The following is a 25,537-nucleotide window of genomic DNA, read 5'->3' as shown; positions in this document are numbered from 1 at the left end:
CACTTAAATTCCGCCATTCTTTGTTTGCTAAGTATTCCCACATATCTCAACTGCTTCAAACCATTCCAACATTCAGCTCTTTCAGGACATGTTGGTTATATATCAGGGCCTTTCTAAAAATTCCCACACTTACTGTAATTAAGTATTTTCTGTGACATGTTTCCATTGAAAATGAATAGACAATTTCAATGTCACCCCCTATTGGTGGAAATTCTGCTTATTCTGTGCACGGTAGCATGGCTCAGGTCGTAGAGTGGCCGTCTCCCAGCCTGATGATTTCTGATTTGATCCTCATTTGGTTCAACACATTTTCAACAGGATATTTAAACAATCATTCTACTTTTCAGTTCAGCTTCAGCATTTCAACACCATCTGTACTGACATTTCGTCATCTAGTTCTTATTAGTGTTGAATGATGCTAGCAAAAGTAATACAAATGGCACTTCTTGACATACTGTGTGTACTGGTATATAATACTGTATACAAAGTCTTAGCAAGTTTGCAGAGCCTAATATGAACAATGAGTGGATCATAACGTTCATTTGTGGCCATTCATCAAGAACGTAGTGGCCCGGAAAAAAATAAACAGTATTCAATGTACTTCCCAGCAGACGTGTCACTTAAAAATGCTGCACTGTTTCAAGTCTTGTGAAAACCTCTATATTATGCTCAAGCGAAGATCAAAATAGATTGCCATGCATGTGAGGCTTAAAAATCTAGTGAAAAAAAAATTGTTAAACATTTGAAAGGAATCAAATACGTTGCCAAGATACTTGATTATGAATGTGCACAAAAGCTGTAGCTGTGTTTGTGCAGTAACTTTTTCACGCATGTAGCCTGCTTAACCAAGCAAGAAAGTATGCATCACAGGCATTGCGTCCATGTGTCTGGCTGTGTGTGTGTGTGTGTGTGTGTGTGTGTGTGTGTGTTTGTCTGAGGGAGAGAGAAGCTGGAAACCAGATAGCCGGTGTCCCTACTAAATTTACCCTTGTGTTAACTAAACTCTTACAGTGTTGGAAACGCACACTGTTTGTCACTCGGTTATTAGAGCGGGGTTGATGTCACTCTCATTAGGTCTGTCAGCCTTATATTAAGCACCCGGTCATCACCACCTGAGGCCACTTGGCCACATGGCTCAAACCACTAATGATGTAACCTGGGGTCATCTCCCTGGCAGAATTACAGTTTATTTTCCCAATTGCTATCAATACAATTGAAATATACAAGTAGATATACAGTAAGATGCATTGAATGGCGCCACCGTCTTCAGTTCAAAGAAGCTTTGTGCAACTGCACCCACTCTGACCCTTGCTTATCCTTATCCTTAAGTCTGTGCCAATACTCAGTCATGCTTTACATTGACAGACAGCTTGCATGACAGGCTAAGTCTACTTAAAGGACACTTACAAATGTTTTAGTTGGCATGGTCATAGCTTTTAAGCCCCCAGTCATTCAGAAACGATGTAAGATTCTTACCTCTCATTTTGTATTGACAGAGTCATCTGACAGACACATCTGACACTTCATTAGGAACATCTGCACAATCTAATGACATTCAGTACAAGAGCCGTATCAGAAAAATGTTCAATTGTATTTGATCCTGTCATGTTGCTAAAACCAAAATATTTGAAATATCTTTGGCTCATACTGTAGAAATACTTCGTAAGGTAGACTCAGTGTGTATACAAGAAGAAAGCAATTCATTCAGTCAAATCAGTGGAAGCTGTTGCTGACATTGTTATCACAACCACATTCTTGTGGCAAACTGTGCATGCAGCCAGTGTTGATCAGTGTTTCTGCAGTTTCTGAGCTTTTACAAGGTCTAATTTCACTTCACTTTTCACTTCAATTTTCCTATTGTTTGCAATCAGAAGAGCCTGTCTCGTGCTTGGGAGACAAAATGAAGGGAAAAAAAGTTAACTAAAAAGAACAAAAGTGACGTCCTTCCTTGGTGTAACTAGGCAGTAACTAATTTATTCAGTTAATTACGTTAATTGAATAATTAACACATGCGCATCATGGCAAGCCATGCCTCTCTGTTATGACGACAGACTGAGGCACAATGCGGTGTCCACACAGAGTCTGATGCTCTTTTATAACTTTATTGTGGTCTGAACACATCAACAGCAGTGCAATTCCAACATCACTATATGTATCTCCAATTCACAAACACGTCTCTAGTCCCTTCATCATCGCGATGACACTTCCTCATTCTCACTGGACCACCGCAAGATGCATTCACGGACACTACGAACATCACAACAACGTCTGTATTATGCGTGTATGTGTGGTTTAAATAAACAGAAATACAAAGAAAAACAATAAGTGTACCGTATATTCTTATCACTCACTTTGTAGCTCTTAATGCGGAAGTACAATTTGCTGCATTTATATGCTCGGAAATCTCAGAAAATACATCTACATGCGAAACATGTGAATTCAACTTATATGACGTGATGTCTTTGAACACAACACCTCATTGCTCATAATAACTTGGTTAAAAGTGTGATTCAAATACTGCTAATTCTGCTGCAATTAAAGAAACTAGTGTTAGCATTTACCTGTGTTTTAGCTTGATTAAATGTTCAGTTCATTTCGAGCTGTTAATACGTAAAATACATACTGTATATATGATCTTGTCCTGTCATTTATCTTTCTTTCAATGAAATGCAGTAAAAATTGGCATATTTCAGACAAAGTTAAAAATGGTGATGAATCATGATTAATTAATTTGACAACCGCAATTAATCTGATTCAAAATTATATATTCATGCTCTTATAACTCATGCTATTTCGTGGTTGAATACGGCCTTTTATCAGTAAAAATATATACATAAATTTTGCCTAAATTGAGAATTTTCAAGCATAAACATGGCTAAATGAACTACAATACAAATATAAGGCATTCAGAGGGCGCCTTCAAAGATGCTGTGAATGATATGCTGTATCAAGCATCGGACTTGATCGCCGAAACAACAGGCAATAGGCATAATTATCCCTAATAAAAAAATATGGGCTACTGTTGCGGCTGTAATTCAAGCCAAGCTAAAACTGAACTCTGAACCCCCAACATTACGCCACTCAGAGCTTAGGGAACACATTTAGGGAACACATTTATAGCAACACACCAGCACTACTAGTTTAGTTATGTCTGAAATGGCTTATTTACTCTTATTATGTCTACTATATTGGATAATACAAGTTTAAAGGTGACTATAGGGGTGTTAGCTCATGTCTAGAGGGCTCTAATAATGTTTAAAAGAACGTATATAGAAGGTCATAAACAGGTTTTCTATGCTCTAACTACGAAAATATCCAATGTATAAATAAGAAAGCTTACTTTGTGGTAATTCACTTATCACGGCCGGGTCTGGAACCAATTAACTGTGGTAAACGAGGGGTTACTGTACATACGGTATATAATCCTAAGAAAGGTGAAGTAGAATATAGACCCAGACTTACTAAAGACCAGCTGGTACAATGTGTATTGATGGAGTGTCATGTAAGTATGTAACAAGTGCCTTTAAATGCAAAACAAGGATGAGTGTCTGCACTCGTTTAACCTCACTTGCTGATGTGTGTATCCTGTAATGTCTTTTTCAGAAACTTTATTATGTGAACAATGAAGGATAGCCAGACATTGAACAGCAATTGTTTTCTATTGGCACATGAGAAACACAAGCACACATTTGAACAGTTATATTCATGTCTGCTCCAGCAATATGGCCACTGCAGTGAACGTGTCCAAAATATTGCACCTTTTCATGCTCTTTCAACCCTACTTTTGAACTGTATTCCCCAGACTGCAGTGTTTTAAGTTTCCCACATGAGAATCAGTGATATCACTTAATCGTGGAAATCCCCGACTTGTCCGTGGATACAGGTGACATGGCTTCTTTGCTCAAAATTGAGTGCTGAGTACATTAAAGCATGCCGCTCAGGGTTAAAGTTTGGCAGAATGTTATGTTCCCATAGCAACACCCTACTGTGCTCTCAAATGGGGGAAGAATGGATTATCTTTAAATCACACTTGTTGTTTCCATTTCATTTGCATGGTATTGTTTTATTGTTATACAATTGAGATATATATATATATACAGTATATTTGAAAAATATATATATATATATATATATATATATACAGTATATATATATATATATATATATATATATATATACACACATGCAATACATGCAATATATGCTTTGTGTTCTTATTAGTTGTTGGTTTTGATATTTCAGTTTTTTCTAATTGAGCCTTTTGCTTTATTTTTATCATTTTTACTGTTTTTTAAATTTTATTTTGTTTCTGCAGTGATGCAATGACAAATGAGCCACGGGCCGAAGGTGGCCCCTGAGCCGCACTTCGGGCACCCCTATTTTTGTGGCTCTTGGTCCGGGTTGGGGTTGCGGCGTCGGCTTCACGAGCAAAACACAACTATTTGGCTTGTTGGCTCAGTTTAATGGACGAGCAATGCAGATTGAGGAGACAGGGGCTGGTCAATGCGATACAATAGTCAGCACTTAATGAGGGGCGTCGTCGTGGCTTTTTTTTTGGAGGTGCACGTCTATGGAGTTATGTTTGTGCCCTAACTTAGAGCTAGCGAAGGCAGACTTTGAGCCTTATTAACATGGCACAGCATTACCGTTGTGTGCGCAAGCACATTGCTGCAGTGCTGTCACTCCCTCCCTCTCTCACTCGACCTTTTTGCTAGCGTGGGGCGGGGGGAGCCGGTGTATTAGTGTACTTCTGGCCGGGTTTTGGGGACTGGGCTCCTTGCTGGGGCTTGCGGGTTGCTGCCTGGATAGTGGCGAGGCGTATGGGCGTGTTCAGTGGACAAAATGCGTGCCTGTTGGTCGCTCTGATATGATCATACATTGTTTTCAAAATGTTCTCACGATCAACTGCAAAGTCCCAAAGATTGACTGGTTGCTCACGATCGACGGGTTGGCGACCACTGCGCTACATGTTACAGTTTTGCGAACACGTTTTTCTTCTGCTCAACCTTCCATATGCTGTGGACTTTTAATGTGAAAAATAATTGGTGAATGACTTAAGTACACTACAGAGCATCCATCCATCCATTTTCTATGCCGCTTATCCTCACTAGGGTTGCGGCGGTATGCTGGAGCATATCCCAAATCCCATTTACATTCACATTCATACCAATGGACAATTTACAGTCACCAATTAACATGCATGCTTTTGGAATGTGGGAGGAAACCGGAGTACCCGGAGAAAACCCATGCACACACGGGGAGAACATGCAAACCCCACACAGAGATGCACAAGCAGAGATTCAAACCCAGGTCTTCCAGACCTCCTGGCTGTGTGGCAAACATGCTAACCACTCAGAGCACAAAATCTACAATAATTTATTTTCTTTCCTAACATGTTTTATTTTACTTATTTTTATATTAAGTCAAATTTACTTGGAATGGTGAACAAACAGTCTTGATTCATTATTAGACTGAGCTAAAATAAAATTTAACTAGTAAGGTATCCCCAAGACGATTTCATTTTGCTGTGCAAAATTCATGTGGTACAGGTTTTTTTGTACCTCAAAGCACTTTGGCAATGCTTAGTTATTCAGACATATGCCCTTCATGATTGTATCATTACTCTGCATTACCTATAAAATATGGTTTGAAAGGCAGTGACAAGATTGTTACACGATAGCCACAGCCCCGCATGTATCATCCATTTAGTTTACGCTTCTGTTCTACCCACCAGCTCTGCCCAGGCTTTGTGCCTATCGGATGAACCCCAAGGAGTCAAGGAGTATCGTTACCCTGAGAAGCTGCCAGGCGAGCTCTACGATGCAGACACACAATGCAAATGGCAGTTTGGTGAAAAGGCCAAGCTCTGCACCCTCGATTTTAAGAAGGTACGTTTTTCAATAAGTCATGAAATCCCCTGCAGATCTAAAAAAGAGTTGAAAATGCCCTGCCATTGTTATATGATTCATTCACATTTTCTCAGCTCGCTTCCTGGAACCTGAGAGCTTTGGGAATCTGTTTCTTTTTTGAAAAAAGTATGGAAGTATGATTGAGGGAATGGGGTCAAGGAAAAAAGAAAGGATGGAGGAGGAAAAGAAGGGTGAAACTGATTTGGAATCTCAGGCTTGCTTGCTCTAGTCTAAATGCATGCATACTCTCTCTCACACGCACGCACACACACACACACACACACACACACACACACATACAAAACAAACATCGAGAGCTACAATGCTGCCCATGAAATACTCACTGGGATCTATGACTAAATATACACTGGAGCATTGCCAATGGGAATCGCTCCTTGTTACTCTCCCATTGTCTCATTACTGCTGATCGCTGTTGGACATGCTGTGTCTGACTTGAGATTCTTTCGTTTGTAAACTGACTAAATAGATACACATTCACCAGCAACAATATATGTATTTCCAAAGGCACGATTGTTTGACACAGCTCTTGTATTGGATCTCATTCAACTGTGAAAGTGGAGGGATCAATGAGTTAATACGCTTCTGGTTCCTTGTATCCAGGTAACATTATGACTCGAAAAAATACACACGATGTAAAATCTAACAGCCCATCCAAAAAAGTAGCAATAATGAGCAACGGCAATAATGAGGGCAAACTTTTGCCCCCAGCTGGTCAGCCTTGCATGTCTGTGTACAATCAACCCTGAGACAAAAACATTTCTCAGTGTATTAATAACCAATATTTTGTGATTGTATATTTTCATTTCTGATCCTGCAATAAACAGGAAGTGAGAAACTGAACTTAAAATTGTGTGTGTGTGTGTGTGTGTGTGTGAGTGAGAGTGAGAGAGCGAGAGAGACAGAAAGAGAGAGAGAAAAAGAGAGAAACATTCATTTTAGTCAGTCAGCAATAGTAAGATCATTAAAATACAAAGTATAATTAAATATTTTCAAATTAAAATATATCGCATTGATATCATTATTACAAATATAAAGATAATTATTGCAATTATTTGTACTTTATAATGTAATACAAAGTACTAGTATAATTTTCTGGGATTCAAATTTTCAATTTCCAAATATGAATAATAAAAATGGCCTTCAGAGGGTTAAATCTCACTCTGTCTAGTTAAATGAAGTTTAGCATACAGAATTTATACGACATGTTGAAGAATGACAGAAACAGCATGAATGCATTTGGAAAAAGGATTCAGACTGCCCTATTACATATACACATGTCATCCCCCCGAACATGCTTGTCTAAATACCTAAACATTACAACACCGAAGCCTGATTTCAGCTATAAAATATTCAGCAAGTGCTCTCTCGTGGATTTGTTCTTACAGTATGTCTTTTGTCGTGACTAAATAATTTTTTTTCTGCTTGTGCACCTGGTAGCATCGGAGTGCACGACAGCTCAGAGTCTCTTAGCAGCACTTAAAGTCATAGCTTTTCCAGATATTTGTCTCTAATTAAACAAAACATGACAAAAATCAACCTCTCAGCTGCAGTTTATTGTACTATGAGTTCATGTATAACCATTTTGGCAGGCAATTTCAAAATTCCATCATGGAAAGAGACTGTCGGGTTCAAAATTGGTGAACTACCTTTGCAAAACTCCGAAGATCAGATATTATAGGGTGTGGTAATGGTGTGTTTTCCTATATTTCAATCTCATGTCTAACTGTCCGTCTCTATTTACTCAATTTCCCATGTCTCGCTTCCTCTCTATGGCATTTTTATTTTTTATAAAACAGTCTTAAACAAGCTAAAAAGCTGGACAAATCGGCTTTGGGATGGACTCCAAGGTGGCCCTTTTGGGGCAAGCACTGACTCCAAGGTGCTTGTCAGCATCTGTGCTGACTTGTCAAACTCAGTCAGATACAGTCATTCAGATAGTAAGATGATGGAAATACTTAAAAGTAGTAGGCTATGTTTTTCTGGCAATGTGATCAGGGAAACCACAGAGTGCTCCCATCCCAATCTTTCAGACCACTGCTGAGATTCACTGCTGTGAGATCATGTGAATTGAGTTTGGCAGTTGTGCCCTATTATTCTTGTGATTGCAGATTATTTTCATTTTTTTCCCTGTGCATATCTGTACCTGTCAGTTAAAATGAAAACACATAGGAAGTTACCTTCCTAATTTACTGTTCTATTCCTGTTTTTTCTCCTACCAACTTGTTTTTGTCCTACCAACACTATATTGATCATACATACAGTATGCATAAATGTAGTCATCAGTACAGCACAGACCTCTACCAAGGCCAAAATTGTTAAAAAGGTAAGAGACAATAATGGAACATCCATATGTTAGCTAGTAAGCAGGTTACATCCTGGTCCACAATTCTATGCTGGCCGAATCAACAAATGTGTCTCGCCCAGGCCCACCACCGTGCGTATTTTGGGACGCTTTACAATTGAAACAAGGAAAATGTGTACAGAATTGTATTGTGCTTAGTGTAAACAAGTCTTGAATGACTCAAATGGAAAAATACAGTAATGCCAAAACATTCCTAGCTCAAATTGTTTACATGACTGTAAGTAACATTTGTGTTGCCCCTAACAGGTTGTGCATAGTTATGGGAATTCCGTCTCTTCTAAGGGAACCGGTTCTTTTGTCTCAGTTCCCTAAAGAGAGCCGTCTCTTTTGGCTTACAAATGGCCCCTCAGATTCTTTTGTTGCTTAAATTGATTTCTAACCAAAGTAAGTGTAAAATGAATTTCTAATGTACTGTAAAAGTATAATTACAGTGGAACCTATGTTAGCGTCATTAATTCAGTTCAGAAGGGCCAACTCTAACCAAACGGACGCTAACCGAATCAGATTTTCCCATAAGAAATAATGTAAATCCAATTCATTTCTTCCAGAAAGACAGAAATGTTCACACAAAACACATTTTTATAGTTTTACAATTATAGTTTTACATGCAGAAAACATTCCAAATACATATAAATACCCATAAATGGTGAATGAAAGGGATAAATGAACAGTTAAAGGGATAGTTCAATTTTTTAAACATAAAGTTGTATGACATACCCATCAACAGTGTAGTCAGTGAAGACCGCTGCGATGCTAACTCTTTCACGTCGCAGTGGTCTGCATCTGCGCATGTAAACACTGGAACACGTACACAACAATGGACTAGCGGCAGCGTGTAGTGATACGAACACAGAGAAAATAACGCAGAGCGATTGAGAGGTCTGACTTTTTTCGGGCAATGGTTTTGTCACGCAAATGTATTACACTTTTGAACTCTGTATTGAGAAGCAAAACGCTGAATTTAAGAAATCCAACTAACTAGCCGGAGCTACTTTCTTGCAAAACGCAAGCCGACCAGAACTCGGCTCATGGGATGAAGTCGGGGAAACGTCGCTGTCACTGATGCACTACACTGCTGATGGATATGTAATACAACTTTATGTCAAAAAATCCGAACTATCCCTCTAAATTTACTTTTCCCTTCATTGAAGACGCGATTCTTGACATGACTGTTCCCAGAGACACGATGTGGCTGCGAGACACCATTTTCCTGTTATTTTTTGAGTTCAATAGCGTTTTTCATCTCAGTGCTATAACCCAACATTTTGATAACGGTGGGAAACACAATTGAATTCAATAAATAACTCATGACAAAACAGGAAAATGTTGTTCGTGTTGTATTTGCTGCCACATTGTGTCTTTCAGAACAGTCATGTCTTCGGACAAAAAAAAAAGAAAAGAAAACGTAAGTATTAAAAAATTATATGATATGAATTATATTATATGTTGCTAATGTTGTTATCAATTACAGTAAAAGTCTTGAGATGATTCACTTGTTAGGTACTAATAATCCCCTAGGAGGATTTCAATGACTTTATCCAGCTCAGGAAATAGGAAAATTTTCTCACATTTACACTTGTTAGTAGATGATAAACAATAATATTTAAAATATATATGGGGGGGGGGGGGGCATGGCAATGTAACTAGCAAATTAAACTGACAGATTTCAAAAGCAGGAAAAAAATGGTTTAAATTACATTCTCACCTTTTGTAAAAATTGACATTAAAATAAATAAAACTTTTGTCAGTGCAGTTTGACTGGGTTTGCCTTGGACCCCCAAATGGCTAAATACGCCCTTGATTGTGTGTATTATTTGTCAATGTCCAATAAGTTACAGTGACTCAACAAAAGATTAAACAACTAAATCTAAATTAATATGTGGAAAACTTCAAGAAAAAGTAACATCCTGGTTACAGTTTTTGCTTGTCTTTTCTGAAGATTTTGTATGCTGCTGCTCAATTTCCTTACCTTCCCGGCTTGCTTGTGTGTGTAACGCCTCCCTCCCCCTTCTGCTTAGTGTCGACACACAATGCACCACACGTTCACCAGTCATTCGCCTTTAACAGAAAAAAAGAAACAAATTGACGTGTCGTTCACTTCAAACAGACAGCTCTAGGGACACTTCTTTCGGGAACGACCCTTCATTAGTTGTGCACAAAATGCTTTGGAAGAAATGCTACCATATACTGTATGTACAACAGATACCCTCATAGTTTTATAATCAAATGATGATAATAATTGACTTATGGCCAATTAGTTGTCAAGTCCCACATGTGCCCCCTGTAAAATAAAAATTGTTTTTCAGCCAATGTTGCTCAAATTTGACATTTTTTTTTATGTGCTTGTCAGTCCTGGAAAGGTGTGTACCAACTTTTGTGATGATTCTTGACATTTCATCCAAAGTATGGCGGTCAAACTGTATGGTTTAATAACAGCGCCGCTACGGGTTGTTCAGAGTAGAAGAGTCACACCATGGAGTTAATTAATGAACTTCATTTTTTCACCTGACTGTACATTGTTGTATCTCCATCTTTACACAGATCCTTACCAAAATGTAACCCTTCCATAAAGTTTTTTTCCATAAAGTTTGTTTTGTATTTTTTGCACAATCCTGCTAAATGCATCTGCCCAATGTCCAGTTTTACTATGACAAAATGCTTTGAAAAGGGTTATTAAAACAACAAAGCCGGTGGTAACCAAATAACTTGACACCATGCATTTAACTGTATATTTCTCTTATTGTTTTTGAGGCTGCTTCTTTCAACATCGTTCTCCTGACAGCAAATGTGCCTTTCTTCATATTGCTAGGGTAAAATACAATTATTAGGTAGGGGCGGCATTATCTCTTTTCTATTTGGAGAAGAAACAACAAGGGGGCAGAAATGTCATGAAATGCCAGGCCAATTGGTCTTTGTTTTTCTTCTAGGATATCTGCAAGGCTCTTTGGTGCCACCGTGTTGGGAGGAAGTGTGAGACCAAGTTCATGCCAGCAGCGGAAGGCTCGGCTTGTGGACCTGACATGGTGACTTAACATGAGTTTTGGTGTGTGTGTAAATGTGTGTGTGCCTCTGAGACAGAGAAAGAGAGAGTTAAAAGGGTATGGATGATTTGCTCAGGATGTTTGTCACCTTAAGCGTAGCATCGCATGACATGTTGGACCTAAATGTTTGGGGCCATTTAAACAGTCTTTCTAAAAATGTTTGGATTCTGTAGTGATCTTTTGGAGGAAAAAATGTATAGTCCATTCTAGCCAGTCGAGCCAACAGGCAGTTACATGTGGAAAAAAACTTGTTTACGTGAGCATATCTGGTTGATTGATACAAGTAAATGGGACCATGGTAACATCATAACAAGTAAATACAGTATAACATAGGTGAAAAAAATCCCCTCAACACAACAACGCAACTGGAAATACCTCAGATTCACTACAAGGTTTTAAAAGACTGAGGCAACTGAGGGGGGTTTCCCTTTAACACATCAGTGGTGCCAGACTTACATTCCTCCTTGAAGGGATGTTACAGATCACCGAGGGATTAAATGTCATATGAGACAAATAGTGAGCAAGAGCCACAATGAAAATATAGTCATGGAGAAATATGGACAGTTAATCAGCATTGTTAATTCTTCATCTTACCAAGACATTTTGACAATTCTATGCTTCAAACTTTAACAATTTTGGAAAGGCCCTTTTGCATTCCAGCATCACTGTGCCCCAGTCCGTAAAGGCTCGGTCCATAAAGGCATGATGGGATGACATAACCTGAACCACCATCAAATCGGGGACACACCATTGGGCTGAACTACAACAATTATTGTGGGGTCAGTCTCCTGAAAGGTGTACCAAAAGCATGATATAGCATATTATTTTCTAACCAATTAGCATATTAAAATAAAGTATCACCTTAATCTATATTGCTCTATCATATCTATTACTATAAATCCTATAAACCTACCTAAATTTTCACAAACTGCTCCAAAATGGCGACGTATCTTGCATGTAAAACAGAGATAGTGGATGGACCCCGCTTTAAACTCTGTGCAAGACACAACACTGTGCGTTTACATGCAGTCAAATAACCCTATCATAACCGGAATATGAGCAATAACCCGGTTGCGCATGGCCATGTAAACACCAATTACCCTTTGTTTTTAAAAACCTGAATTTTACCCCTGGGTTAATCCTTTTCTAACCCGAAAATCATGTCATGTATACGCCTATCGGGATATCCCGATCAAAAGGAACATTAATTTGTGTTCTGCGCATGTTCTATTCAAAAGGGATTTTGTGTCTTTGGCAGGAAGTACCCGTAAACATGGCGACACGCAAAACCCCACACTTTTGGAGCGAGGGGGAAACAAGCCACCTCGTTAGTGTGGTGGAAGACAGGAACATTATGTCTTTTATTGACGGTAGAAAGTACCGCTATAGCGAAATCTATCAGAAGGTGAGCAAGCAGTTACGCAAAGCAGGGTTTGTACGAATGCATCTTCAAAAGGGTCCGGGGGCTCTGCGGATATATAGCATGGACATGGATGGCACAGCGCCAAATCCATTTCCGATTTCGTCACGTACCCCTCGAAATGACATCAACCTCTCTGGTGCCCCTTTCAGGAGACAGACCCAGTGACTGTTTCCTTGACCATTTCCAAAGACACACTCCAAAATCTTGTAGAAAGTCTGAATGGCAGAAGATGTAATTGTTACAAAGCGGGGACCGCCTCCTTATTATCTTTCCTGTTCTGTATGTGTTGGTGCAGACTTTTGTCCATGTAGAGCAATATTCATTCATCTGTTAAACACAGAACAGTAGCTCATCCAATTCATGGAATTCCCTGACGCAGCACTTCTTCTAAGTGCTGGCCCAGGACTGTCAGATAATTTTAGTTTAAAGCAAAGTGAAAAGTTTGGATAATCTTGGCTATAAATTAGATTTGAGATAATTCAAGTGCAGTGTCAATTCAATATTCTTTATGATAGCGCAGAGGGAGCTGCTGCAACTGCTTTGTTGCTGATTTAGCAAAAATGTATTCATGGGATCTATGCCAGAAAGCAGTCTGTGCTTTTTATTTATTGTTTCTTTGCTTCGTTCTTTTAAAATGATTCTCCCTAAGGGGCTCATTCTCTCTCCCAGCCTATGGCCACCAACCCCCCCCCCCCCCCGACAGCCCCTCATCGGCATTTTGCTTCTCAATATATTGAACCTGATGGCTTAATCCCACCCTCTCCCTCCACGGGACAATTAACAGAACACAAACAATGTTAAGCTTACTTGGAAATCTGTGGTACTCAGTAGGGGAACAACTTGAGGGGAAATCAGCTGTTCTACTTCTTAGTAGAGAACCACAAGATTAGTCTGAGACGTGCATATGTGTGTGGGGGTGTGTACAGGCATGAAAACTTCGGGAGAACGAGAACAGCTGTACATGTGCCCCGACTATCAACATGGATCATTCCAAAAGGCCTGCAACATGTCTGATGTCATCTCAACACAAAGAGATCCAGTTCATGATAGAAACCGCTTGTGACACGAGTCTGAATTTCAGAATGTCCTCTCACATTTCATTCTGGGATTTGGAGCGGGGTCATGGCCCTTTTGAACTATGTCATTGGTTCATGAGCTGGTTAACTACAATATTTTATTGCATTCAATCAAAATTAGCACGTGTTCATCCTCACTTTCATTAGTTACACATGGCACACTTTTTTTTTCGACAAACACCAACATAATCGACCGTCCTTGTGCTTTAGCGACATCACACGTGAAAGTGTGTGTAAATGGGCCCTATGCAGAGAATGGGGGTAATTGTGAACTCCAGTGAGACCTGACCTCACTTGTACTTGATCACTATAAGCTCAAGACCAAATGTATTTTTGACAAGTGCTGGAGTAAAACGGCGATATGTCTTTTTAATTTAAGAGACAAAAGACCCCCAAAGCAGCACTCAATGTTGTCTTTAGTCAGGAAGAAAGCTATAAACCATGCTTTAATTGATTTATGCATTGTGTTCAGCAGTATTTCTAGTTTCAATGTTTTTAAAGTATCAGTATCTACTGAAATAAATACATCTTGGTAAATTATATCTGGAGAATGTAATACAATTGTCAGGTATTTTCTCATACTTCAGCTGCATGTGGTTGAGCATACTTAATTAAACTCCTGGTAGAGACAGTCCAAAAAGTAGCACACGTGTGTAAACAGGGTTGCGCATGGAAAGTTCAACCATACGGCATTTAAAAGTGAATTACCATTTATTTGAAAGCGTGTGGAGCACTTTTGTGCTTCTGATGCTTTTAGGCCTAACTGTATGCATTTTACCATTCTCTTATCCAGTGGTGTCGAAGGGGCCAGTGTGTGAAACAGGGTGATGAGGGCCCAAGGCCTCAGCATGGCCAGTGGTCAGAGTGGTCTTCTTGGTCTGTCTGCTCACGAAGCTGTGAGAGTGGCGTCACCTATCGTGAGAGGCACTGCAATAACCCAAGGTAGGGAAAACAATACAACAATACACTACAAATAGTTTAGAAAACTTGTTAAAAGTTCAATTTGATGACATCATTGAGATGCCCCCCAAACCCTTACATCATGGCAAAGTTTCTGGGCTGTTTGCAATGTTTGTGGATTATGTTGTTAACGCTCAGTTTGCTGGATATTCCTGTTAGAAAGAAAGTGTAAAGATGTTTGTACGATAAACTAGTATGTAAGATATGTAAGTATGTATGTAAGTATGTAAGACCACACAAATTGTAATTCACTGTACATTAACTACGCCTTTTTTATCCAAACCTTAAAAGTGAAAGGTGGAATCAGTCAAAGAAATATGAAATTCAGTTTGTATCAGGTGGCCATGCTGTGGCCTAATTGTTCTCCATTGGAACATTCCAGTGTAGTTTGTCTTTTCTCTGGGTATTCGAAAAACATGCATGTAAGGCTCATTGTAGATTATAAATTCTCTGTAGATGTGACTATAGTGCCTGGTTGTTTGTCTATATGTGCTCTGCAATTAACCAGTCCAGGATGTATCCCGTCTCTCGCCAGAAGTGAGCTGGGATAGCCTCCAGCTAACGCTCCATCCTAATTAGGACAAGCTGTATATATAATAGACGGATGGCAGTTGTATTCATTCATGCAAGTTTGCATGAATATTACCAAACAACACAATAGATTCCACCTCTTTGGATTTTTAAGTGCAATCTCATTTTACTGTTACGATTTACTATTTGCTACTGTGCGGGTCATGTGACTCAACTGCATCATCTCTTATCTGTTCCCTTTCTCATAAATCACTTGGGAATATTTGCATAGCCAGTCAGCCTTGGTGCCTTCTATCAAAATCTGAGGCTCCTCTTTATCAGGTCTTGCCAAGTTTTTGACAAATGGTGGGCTAAAGTAGACAGAGACGGGAGGATAGGAGGGGAAAGGTGGCGTTGGAAAGAAGACAGAGATAGGCGAAGACAGAGGGGCTTAGCGGGTGAGAAAAGGGGTAACGGAGAAATGTTTTTCTGAGATAGGAAAAAGATTAAATGTAGACACCCAAAGCAGGAAACGTGAGAAGGAAATGTGAGAGTAAAGAAAAGAGGTAAGTAACAGTAGCTTATAGAGGGATCAGCTGCCTGAGGATATACAGTACACCTGTGATTGGAGAACCCCCCACAAAAAGTAGCTCCCAGTCACATACAGAGTATTCCAGTATAACATATGCCCAAACATTGAATTAAACATAAAAGCTGCTCATCAGATGATGCTGACATGACAATGTCACAAAGCAATGTTAATAATTGCTACACCACAGAGATGTTAATAACCTTGAGTTTGAAATCCTGTTGCAGACCTGCTTATGGAGGAAAGTTCTGTGAAGGCTCCACCAGATCATATAAGCTGTGCAATACTCAGGATTGTCCCCTGAATGCCATTGACTACAGAACGCAGCAATGTGCTGAATTTAACAGCAAGCAGTTCAGAGGATGGCACTACACCTGGAGACCATACACAAGAGTGGATGGTGAGACAAAAGCCTTGGGACACACTTCTGCCTTAATTAATAATCAACCAGGGCTAGATCCTTCAGTTCGCCGCTTCTTTATCTTACCATTACATTTTGGGTTTAGGGTTAGTGTTAGAGGTTAGGGGTTAAGGTTGGGGAGGTAAATTGTTTGCTTCCTAATTTGTGGGAATATGTTAGTGCCACAGTATACAAAGCAAGATCCATAAAGGCATGGTTGAATGAATTTGACAACCTTGATCTCCTTTGGAATGAACTCGAGCGATTGTGAACCTGGCCCTTTTGTCCAGCATCAGTGACCTTTGAGCTCACTAATGTCCTTCTGGACAAAAATTCCCCACATATTTTGGAGAAAATACACTCCATATTTTAATAAATACTCTACACAAGAATATTTACATGTCCCAATTACAGCTGGGAATCTCAGGGTGCGTCACGATACGATTTGCAATACATTTCTCATGATAATGATAATATCTTGATACGGTGATACGGTGAAACGAACCAAAATATTTGTTTCATAATTTATATTTTAAAGCCTTCAGATTGGATATGCTCCAGCTTAACCAGTGACTGTAATGAGGACAGGCGGTATAGAAAATGGGTGGATGTTTTGCAGCATATTTTAACCACAATACCATTGCAAAAACAATGTGACACATAACCGTAAAACAGGATTTTATTTGAGGTGTTTGAGCAAAAGTGACACTATTTTACACTCATTGAGTAAACACAACATCTCATGTCTCTTGAGTAGATCAACTCTATTAAGTAGAAGCATAACAAAATTAAATATTTAGTGTAGAATAGTAGTAGTGACGTAATCACTGGAAAAAGACAGACAATGACCCGGATAAGGTTGAGCAGCACGACAATGTTGACAGTAAAGAACGTAAACTAAACACACCTCTCTTGATTGAACACCACAACGTTTAGCATTCGAATAGAAAAATCTATATTTCTCTTAATAGGCACAGTTTTCTCCGCAAGCATGGTGACAAACGAGGTGGCTTTGCATATCTGTCGTGCTGTCCGTGTGTCGTATTTTAAGTCAGGATTGTCTCATCCACGCTATAAAAACCAAAGTGAGTCCACACGTTTGATTTCAACTATGCTGGCACATGTGTCCGTTTAACTTCACTGCCCAAATCCGCCCTAGTTTTCGTCTACTGCTTCGTTTTCTTCTTCTTCTGTGACTTCCGCCCAGTTTTGTGCTGCTTTCGTGAGGAGGTCCTCCTGGATGACATGTAAAATGGTGACTCCGTGAGGTACAATGTTGGCTGCATTTTAATAGTAATTAAAAAACGGTACACGCCGAGGGTGTATCGATACTCCACCGTAGGGTTAAATATCATGATAGTTTGATATACCAATATTTCATCACACACCTAGTCGTAATACTCTGGTTCATATGTATATGTATATAATGTATTTTTTATCATAATTATAAAATGTCTAAAAAGCTCAATTTCACCTCTCCATGCAGATCAGGATATATGCAAGCTTTACTGCTTTGCTGAAGGTTATGATTTCTTCTTTGCTCTTGCAAGCAAAGTCAAGGATGGGACACTGTGCTCTCGGGACAGTTCTAATGTCTGTATTGACGGCCTTTGTGAGGTAATAATGTTTTACTTTAAAAGTCAACACTGACACTCGCTTTTACAACAATCATGACATGTTTGCATGTTTTGAATATAAGCATGAAAGGGACTTGTCTCTGGTGAACTCAAGACAGTTGTCCTTTTTAAGGAATGAAAATGCACCGAAAAGGAAATAATGAGAGATGAACGTGCCATTGATAATTTTGTCGCACAGAGAGTGGGCTGTGACCGTGTGCTGGGCTCCACGGCTGGGCTCGATGTTTGCGGAGTGTGTAAAGGAGACAACTCCACCTGCAAGACCTACAAAGGCCAATACACAAAGCAGCATCATTCTAACCGTAGGTCATCTTTATTACATGATGTAGTATATTATTTGTTTTTGAATGCTGTAAAGTTTTTTTTTTATTGTTATACAGTCTATTAATTTAATAATGGACAATGTAATAGGTTCAAAATGGTCTTAAAAGCTCCGTGATACACAAACTTTCAGAAGAACCACTTTGTTGTACTTGTATGTTATACACCTAGCGGGTGACGTCAAGGGTTAATATATCAACGTTTTGTCATTTTGTGTTTTTTTGTTGTTTGACTTTAGTCAAAGTACGTTTAGTGGAAAACTGCATATACTGTAAACACAATTACAGTAGACTATAGTGTATCCTGTATCTTCCTGGGTCAAGCATAATAATAGTAGTAAATATGTAATAAATACTTCCATAAATTTTGAATTTAAAAATGTATTTCTGTTTTCAAAGAATTTTCCTACTTAGAATGTTTTTGTGACACAATTCTGATTTTTTTCTGACTGTTTTACTGACTATAACGGACTGTGTCTTTTTTTCAGAGTACTATGGTGTGGTCATCATCCCAGCAGGTGCTCGGAGTATCCGGGTTCTGGAGCTGAATACGTCAAGCTCCTACTTGGCTGTCAGGGACACCCAGAGGCGCTACTTCTTGAATGGACATTGGACGGTGGACTGGCCAGGCAGACATCCCATTGCGGGAGCCATTTTTGAATATAAGAGACCTTACAACAGACCAGAAAGCCTCATATCAGTTGGCCCTACCAATGAGACACTTGTTATCGAGGTACTTGATTGGTCTAATTTATCTCTGAATGTTTTAATACATTATAAGTGCCTTTTTGCAGCTAATTTCATTTGTTGTTCTTATTTTTTTTCATTTAATCACTGCATACATTTTTTGTACCTCGATCCCATTCTAACTAGATTTCACTATATTTCAGATACTGTTGCAAGGTTTGAACCCAGGTGTACTTTGGGAATACACCTTAAATAAAGCTGATGAAGGAAGGAATCAAATAAAACACAATTATACCTGGGCCGTCATACGCTCCAAGTGCTCAGCATCATGTGCCGGAGGTATGTTTACTACTTTTCACCCTTAAAAATATGTAGTATACCTATTTGTATCAAAACCACCAGGTACAGTTGATTCATGACCACACAGACAAAGACAGACCAAGACAAAATAACCTAACACCTTCAACCTTCCATTTGAACCAAGTAATGTGGGCTAAAGATGAAGAGGACAGTTTGGAGATGAAGGAACAAACACACAAAGGCCACTCAAGCTTCTGTGATCTCTAATAAGGTCTTTAGTTGCAGCTTATTTGGAGAAGTCGCTGTTCCCATCATTAGTCAGGGCACATTAGCTGCTCTAGGTTGGGACTGCTCATGTCTATTGTGTATACACACATACACGCACACACACAAAGATTTGCACTAACAAGCAAGCACACACATGCATGGATTTGACCAGTGGCTTTTGTTCCACAGTGGCCCACTATTAACATCACACACACACACACACACACACGCACACAAACATGAACACACGCACACACACACACAGCTACATGCAAAGCCTGCTCTAATGACTGTATTAAGTTATACTACAAATTTCTTTTTGTAAATGTTGCACGTGCACTTGCTTGCTTTCATTAATGTGAACAAAGCCCCCCAGTGTAGAGTTCCTATTGGTTGACCCCTGAGGTTAAAGATCCTCACCCTGGCCTGTTGCAGTCAACCCTAAACACCTCCACCTCTTTTGTGTCTTGATTGTAGACCACTGGTTTGCGGCCTTTGCCTTATTAAAGAGTGTGACTGACTAACTGACCGGTGTGGGCTGATCTTGCCTAAAGCCAAAAACAAACCAGGGATCAAGTTACAGATAACTAATACTGACAGATCTGTGGTTAGAGAGGCAAGGCCAATTATCATTTTTCTAGGATGACAATCTATTTTTTTGAGTGTTAGTGACTAGTTATACCATTTGTGTTCATCATTTTCCAAATTGAACTCTGCTTACTTGTTATAAATGATGTATGCACTAAATTGAATTTAGACAATTTAGACACAGTGCATCACTTTCATTGTGTACAAGGTTATGAGAATACATGATTAGTGTTCATTATTTTCCACACAGGCCATATGAACACCAAGCCAGCATGTTACAAAGACATGCGATTCCAAGTGAATACATCATACTGTAATGCCAGATCAAGACCAGCCACTGGAGTGATACCCTGCAACATTCAACCATGCCCTGCCAGGTGAGTTTTAACAGTTTATGACAAAAACATTTTAACAAAAAAAAAAAAAAAAAAGTTATCTTAATTCAATCAAACATTGTACAATTGGCTTTGCATGATATCCTCACTGCAATATAAACATAAATACAGTTGTCACTCGTCAGTCACAGTTCAAATTTCACAGCTTCACTCTATCACGGTTTTTCAAAAATATATAAATTAGTAAATTGTGCTGTTTTGTTGTTGAATATGGCCTATTATTAGTCAAAACATATACATATTTAAGCTAATGTTAGGTATTTTTAGACTAAATTAAGCATCTTCAAGCATAAAAATAGCTAAATGAACTAAAATACAAATGTAAGGCATTCAAAAGTATGCATTACAAGATGCTGATGTAGTATTCTACACTGGTCACTAGGTGTCAGTAATTTTACTGCATGTTTGGCGAGACACATCATCACCAGAACAACAGGCTTTTATTGCAGGTTCGAATTATCCCACAACAGCTGCAATAATCCCTAATAAAAACATGGGCTACTGTTGCAGCCGTAACCCACGCCAAGCTAAATCTCAACTCTGAACACCAGACATTATTTCCTGTCCGCCACGCACTCTACTCCCCTCGAGAACACATTTATAGCAACACACACGAGCAGGAGTCTTATTTATGTCTTAAATGGCTTATTTACTCTTATTATGTCTACTATATTGGGTAATATGATTATAAAGGTGACTATAGTGGTGTTGGTTCATGCCCAGAGGGCTCTAATAATGTAAAAAAAAAATATTTACAAGGTCCTAAACAGGTTTCTATGCTCCAGCTATAAAAAAAACATTCCATTTATAAATAAGGAATCCTACTTTGTGGAAATTCACTTATCACAGTCGGGTGGCAACCAATTAACCGCGATAAATGAGGGATTACTGTATAAAAATAGGCACGTGGATGACAATCAGTATTTTCCCTTTCACTCATGCTGTTGATAAGGCAAAAATGGTTGTTATCCTATATCCAGGCACAAGAGAGTTAAAAAATAGGCATGCGTGTACTTTTTTTTCACCCTTCCTTTCTCACAGTGACATCTTTCTGTTATTTTGTATTTTTGTCTTGAGTTTACTAACCTTCTGACATTTTCATCTTCACTCGCCCCCACACATTTTAATGGTGTACATTTACATTGTGTAATTGGCCTACAATAGACACACATCTGCACAATAGACGCATGCAAGATCAAGAAGAGGTGTTTATTGGTTGAACATTTTTTCCCAAACTTCTCACACAATCTCCTCATAATACAGAGAATACAGTATGTCAAGCAGAGACTGTCTTCTCCACCCTTTCCCAGTCCAGCAAAGCACCTGCTGTATAATGACACAATCTTTCCTCTCACATAATATAAAAATAATTTGTATTTTGGCCAAAACATGCGTGTGAGCAACAGCAAGGAAGGGAAGTTTAACTGGATGTTATGTTTATGGCTTCATCCAGTTCACTCTGATACCTCACAAACTGTCAGGACTTGTTAGCTTCTGTGTTTGTTTACAACAACAGAGGGAGGACAGAGTCACATGTGGACCCAAACTTAATACAAAACAATAGTGCTATCAGGATCCACTGGAGACATCTTTTTTTATATTGGATGTGATGTCGATGGAACAATGAGGCTAAGCAAAATGCACTGCTAGCTTGATTAGCTAAAAATAAAAAAATCCTTTATCGTGGAACTACTGAAATTGAAAAAAGGCCGTTCCAGAGCGCCGGATGACCATCTTAAAGGGATAGTTTAGATACTGTATATCATACAACTCCATGTCAAAAAATCCGAACTATCCCTTTAATTAAAGACTTGAGAACAATTTAATGCACTGTAATGAACAAATTATGTGTTTACTTGTTTGCACAAGCAGTGACACCCATGGTCCAAGAAAAGTGATCCATATTTCAATGTCCTTATTGTTTTATGCCATATTTTTTACTAAATTCTTCCAAAAAAGTACCTGATGTGTGGGTTTGTATTATGGATGAGCGAGTACACCACTATTTGTATCTATATCTGTTCACCCATCTAAATTAGCTGTATCCGTATTGGTGTGCTGAGTGGGCGGAGCATAGATGGGAAGTGGGTGTGGTTTGTCCGGAATTGTGTGGGGCTTAAATCAGTACATTTTTTTAACCTGTAATTGACATGTATTGATCAGAAGTTGCTATATTTATTGTTTATTATTCAGCTATATGTGTACTGCGTATGTGTGTAGGTGATCTGTAAGACTTTATTATTTAATTATTTTTAATGATCTGTGTGAAGTCGGTGATTCATGCAAACATATAGTGATGGCAAACAGGGAAATAATCTGTCAGCCTTGTCCACTGTAGTTTTCTCAAAAGCACCACGTTCAGTACTATGAGTAAAGTTTTCCAACTGACTTTATATCACCGGCCAAATTAGAAGCAAGCAGATGAAAACAAAACAAAACAAAAAACACTGGCAGTGACCTACGCAACACGAGCCGTTTACAGCTATGTCTTGTCAAATGCACCGCGTACGTAACGAAGCAAGTTTACCAAGGAGCTGAAGAAAACCAAAAAAAATACCCGTCCGGAGTTGAGGCAGTGACCAACGCTACACGAGCTGTTTTCAACACTGCATACTCCTCTCTCTGGCTGTAGGGAGGGGCGGTTGCTGTGTGTGACTGGCCAATCACAGAGCGTGAAGAGTGAATACATGAGTAGTTACCCAATGAGGATTTTTCCTCATCACGATTATAGATAATAACGAGCTGTACTCGTTTCATGCTCGTACTCAAAAATGCTTTATCCGTAACAGAGTATCTGGCTCATCCCTAGTTTGTATGATAAGCTGGTTCAGTCACTGTGTTTGGCATTCAATATGTACAAAACACATGCACATAAAGACACATCGCCACTGGCAAGTATCCCTCCCTTTGTCAGTTGTTGCTCTGCACAGTGTTACAAAGGGCCAGACTAGAAAGGAAATCAGTGAATGACACACTTGGGATAACATGAATGAGGAAAAATTTAGGTTATGTTAATGACTAACATGTTTGATGAAAATGTTTTTCAAAACAGATGCATAAGCCATTTAAAGCAATTGCAATCAGTCATTGCAAAATCCATTCATTACAGCAATAGTGATTCTTTTGCACTGCTTTTACTTTAGAATATTTTGTGCAGCTGTGGTGCATGTGTTCCTCGCTTCATGTAAGCCAACCTGTTTGTTTGTTTTACATCAAGGACTCCAATAAAGATATATTAGATGCCCATCTCATAAGGAATAACAACAGCATTTATCCAAAAGTAGCCAAATAATTGCAAATAAAAGTGGACACTGCTGACAGGTTGTCCTTTTATACATGGATTTAACTGATACACTGATCTAATGTTGGTGCATGTTGCCTGTGGATATCTGGAAAAAGTCCTCGCTCCTCAGCTGCAATTTGTATACCATGTTGGGGCCAAAAGTCACCCACATCAAAAAGCTTGTTGGGACCTCTGATCCTGAAAGTCAGTACATTACTACATTTTGTATGACATATGCAGAGTCTTCTTTTGAGAATATAATAGCAAATCATTGGTCTTGGTCTTGCCCCAACATAGAGTACTCCACAAACATGACATATTCAAAGCACAGAAAATTAGGTTTTGGTTTGATACTTAGGGCTTGGGTTTCGGGACATTTTATTTAACATTCAGGAATAGTAACAATGTAACCCCCAAAATGACATGTATGGTTTTTACGTACTTTTAAATCTTTTTTCTGGACATTTTATCAGGTCAGGGCCCCAGACAAACTTTTTTTTCTAGGAGCACAGTGGCCCCTAATGTAAATTGTTAGGAGTGCAAGCAGAAAATTTATGGCCGCACACCAAAATCAACTTGCAAAGTAAATACTCACATTTCCTCTCATTTTCACTGTATTACTGATAAATACTTGAACAATAAATGGCAACCGTCTTCTCTAATCACCCTGTTACTGTCCTTAGCTTCTGGAAGGCTTCTTTGGTGGCACCATATACATTATAACTACAATACCGCCCTCTTTGCACACATAAGCCAATCAAAGTGGCAATTCGCCACTGCTCTCACACACAAATGGGTCAACTTTCTTCATCTTTGGTGCACGTTGCCATTCTTCTACTTCTGGAGTTAACGTCGATTGGCAAATTAGCTCATTTGCACATTACTGTCAATTGCATTGTACTTTTCTTAAAAATAATGTTAAAAATCTCGTCCGATCTCTTGGACCCAATCTCATGTATCATCTGGTCTCGTGAGTTGGGTGTCTCGTGACACTCCTCGTGGTTACGTTTACAATCTCATATTTTATAGCATTTACAGCTGTTTGAAAAATGGTTTTCTGTCCTCTACACCTGTCCTCTTACACCTCCTCGGTGTAAAACTCCGTAACTATGTTTACATTTTGGAACAAGCATCCTTAAAAAATCGTGCTTGATGACCACAGCTGTCATACTGGCTGACAAATATAATGTCCCTGTGAGTGTAATTATTTCAGACAACTTAACAAGTAGTGTTTTTGGTGTATGAATCATAATGGCTTTTAATATGAAGTCATTCGTGTTTTTTCTGACTGTTATAACTAAGGTTTTTTTTCTCAGTTGCAGATGGAAAAGGATTTTTGTTGTATGTTTTGTTCGGTGCCTGATCAATATGAGAGGGAATAAGAGGACTATAAGCGTAACATTAATGACCTCATGGCTAGACCATTTGGTGGGATGATTTATAACCCCGGTCGTAGTCAGGCTGAACCACATTGTTTCATTTCAATAAGTGCATCAAATTCAGTTTGATGGACCATCATCAAAAGAGCAAGGCCTTTTTCATTCAGTGCTTTTGGGCCAAATCAAAATTAAAATCGCTTCTTGACATCACCTGTTTCAAATCAGGTTGTGATTTCATTGTTTTACTTTGTTGTTATCCCAAACTAGCACACGCCCCAACCATTGTTCACTGTTTTGAAGAACTAAATAGCAGTTGTGTATGTATATTTTCTAAATAAATTAAGTCGACGAGACGAAACATAAATCATTTCCAACGATACCGTCTGCTAT

General features: G+C 38.9%; 1 protein-coding gene across 2 annotated transcripts in view; it reads left to right on the top strand.

Annotated features, from left to right (window-relative positions):
* The window catches only part of LOC129185646 (A disintegrin and metalloproteinase with thrombospondin motifs 16), a 64,252-nt gene that overhangs the window by 26,630 nt on the left and 12,085 nt on the right, over positions 1-25,537 (top strand). For both annotated transcript variants that reach the window (XM_054782973.1, XM_054782974.1), the window contains 9 exons: positions 5,735-5,888; positions 11,220-11,315; positions 14,626-14,774; positions 16,119-16,291; positions 17,778-17,908; positions 18,107-18,230; positions 18,737-18,981; positions 19,139-19,274; positions 20,341-20,467. In XM_054782973.1, coding sequence (XP_054638948.1) covers positions 5,735-5,888; positions 11,220-11,315; positions 14,626-14,774; positions 16,119-16,291; positions 17,778-17,908; positions 18,107-18,230; positions 18,737-18,981; positions 19,139-19,274; positions 20,341-20,467 — 1,335 coding nt within the window. The remainder of the gene's footprint in view (positions 1-5,734; positions 5,889-11,219; positions 11,316-14,625; positions 14,775-16,118; positions 16,292-17,777; positions 17,909-18,106; positions 18,231-18,736; positions 18,982-19,138; positions 19,275-20,340; positions 20,468-25,537) is intronic.

This window comes from Dunckerocampus dactyliophorus, chromosome 7 (genome assembly GCF_027744805.1).
Source record: "Dunckerocampus dactyliophorus isolate RoL2022-P2 chromosome 7, RoL_Ddac_1.1, whole genome shotgun sequence".
Taxonomy (NCBI): Eukaryota; Metazoa; Chordata; class Actinopteri; order Syngnathiformes; family Syngnathidae; genus Dunckerocampus; species Dunckerocampus dactyliophorus.
Note: the sequence above shows the minus strand (reverse complement) of the source record. Positions and strands in the feature narration are given on the sequence as shown.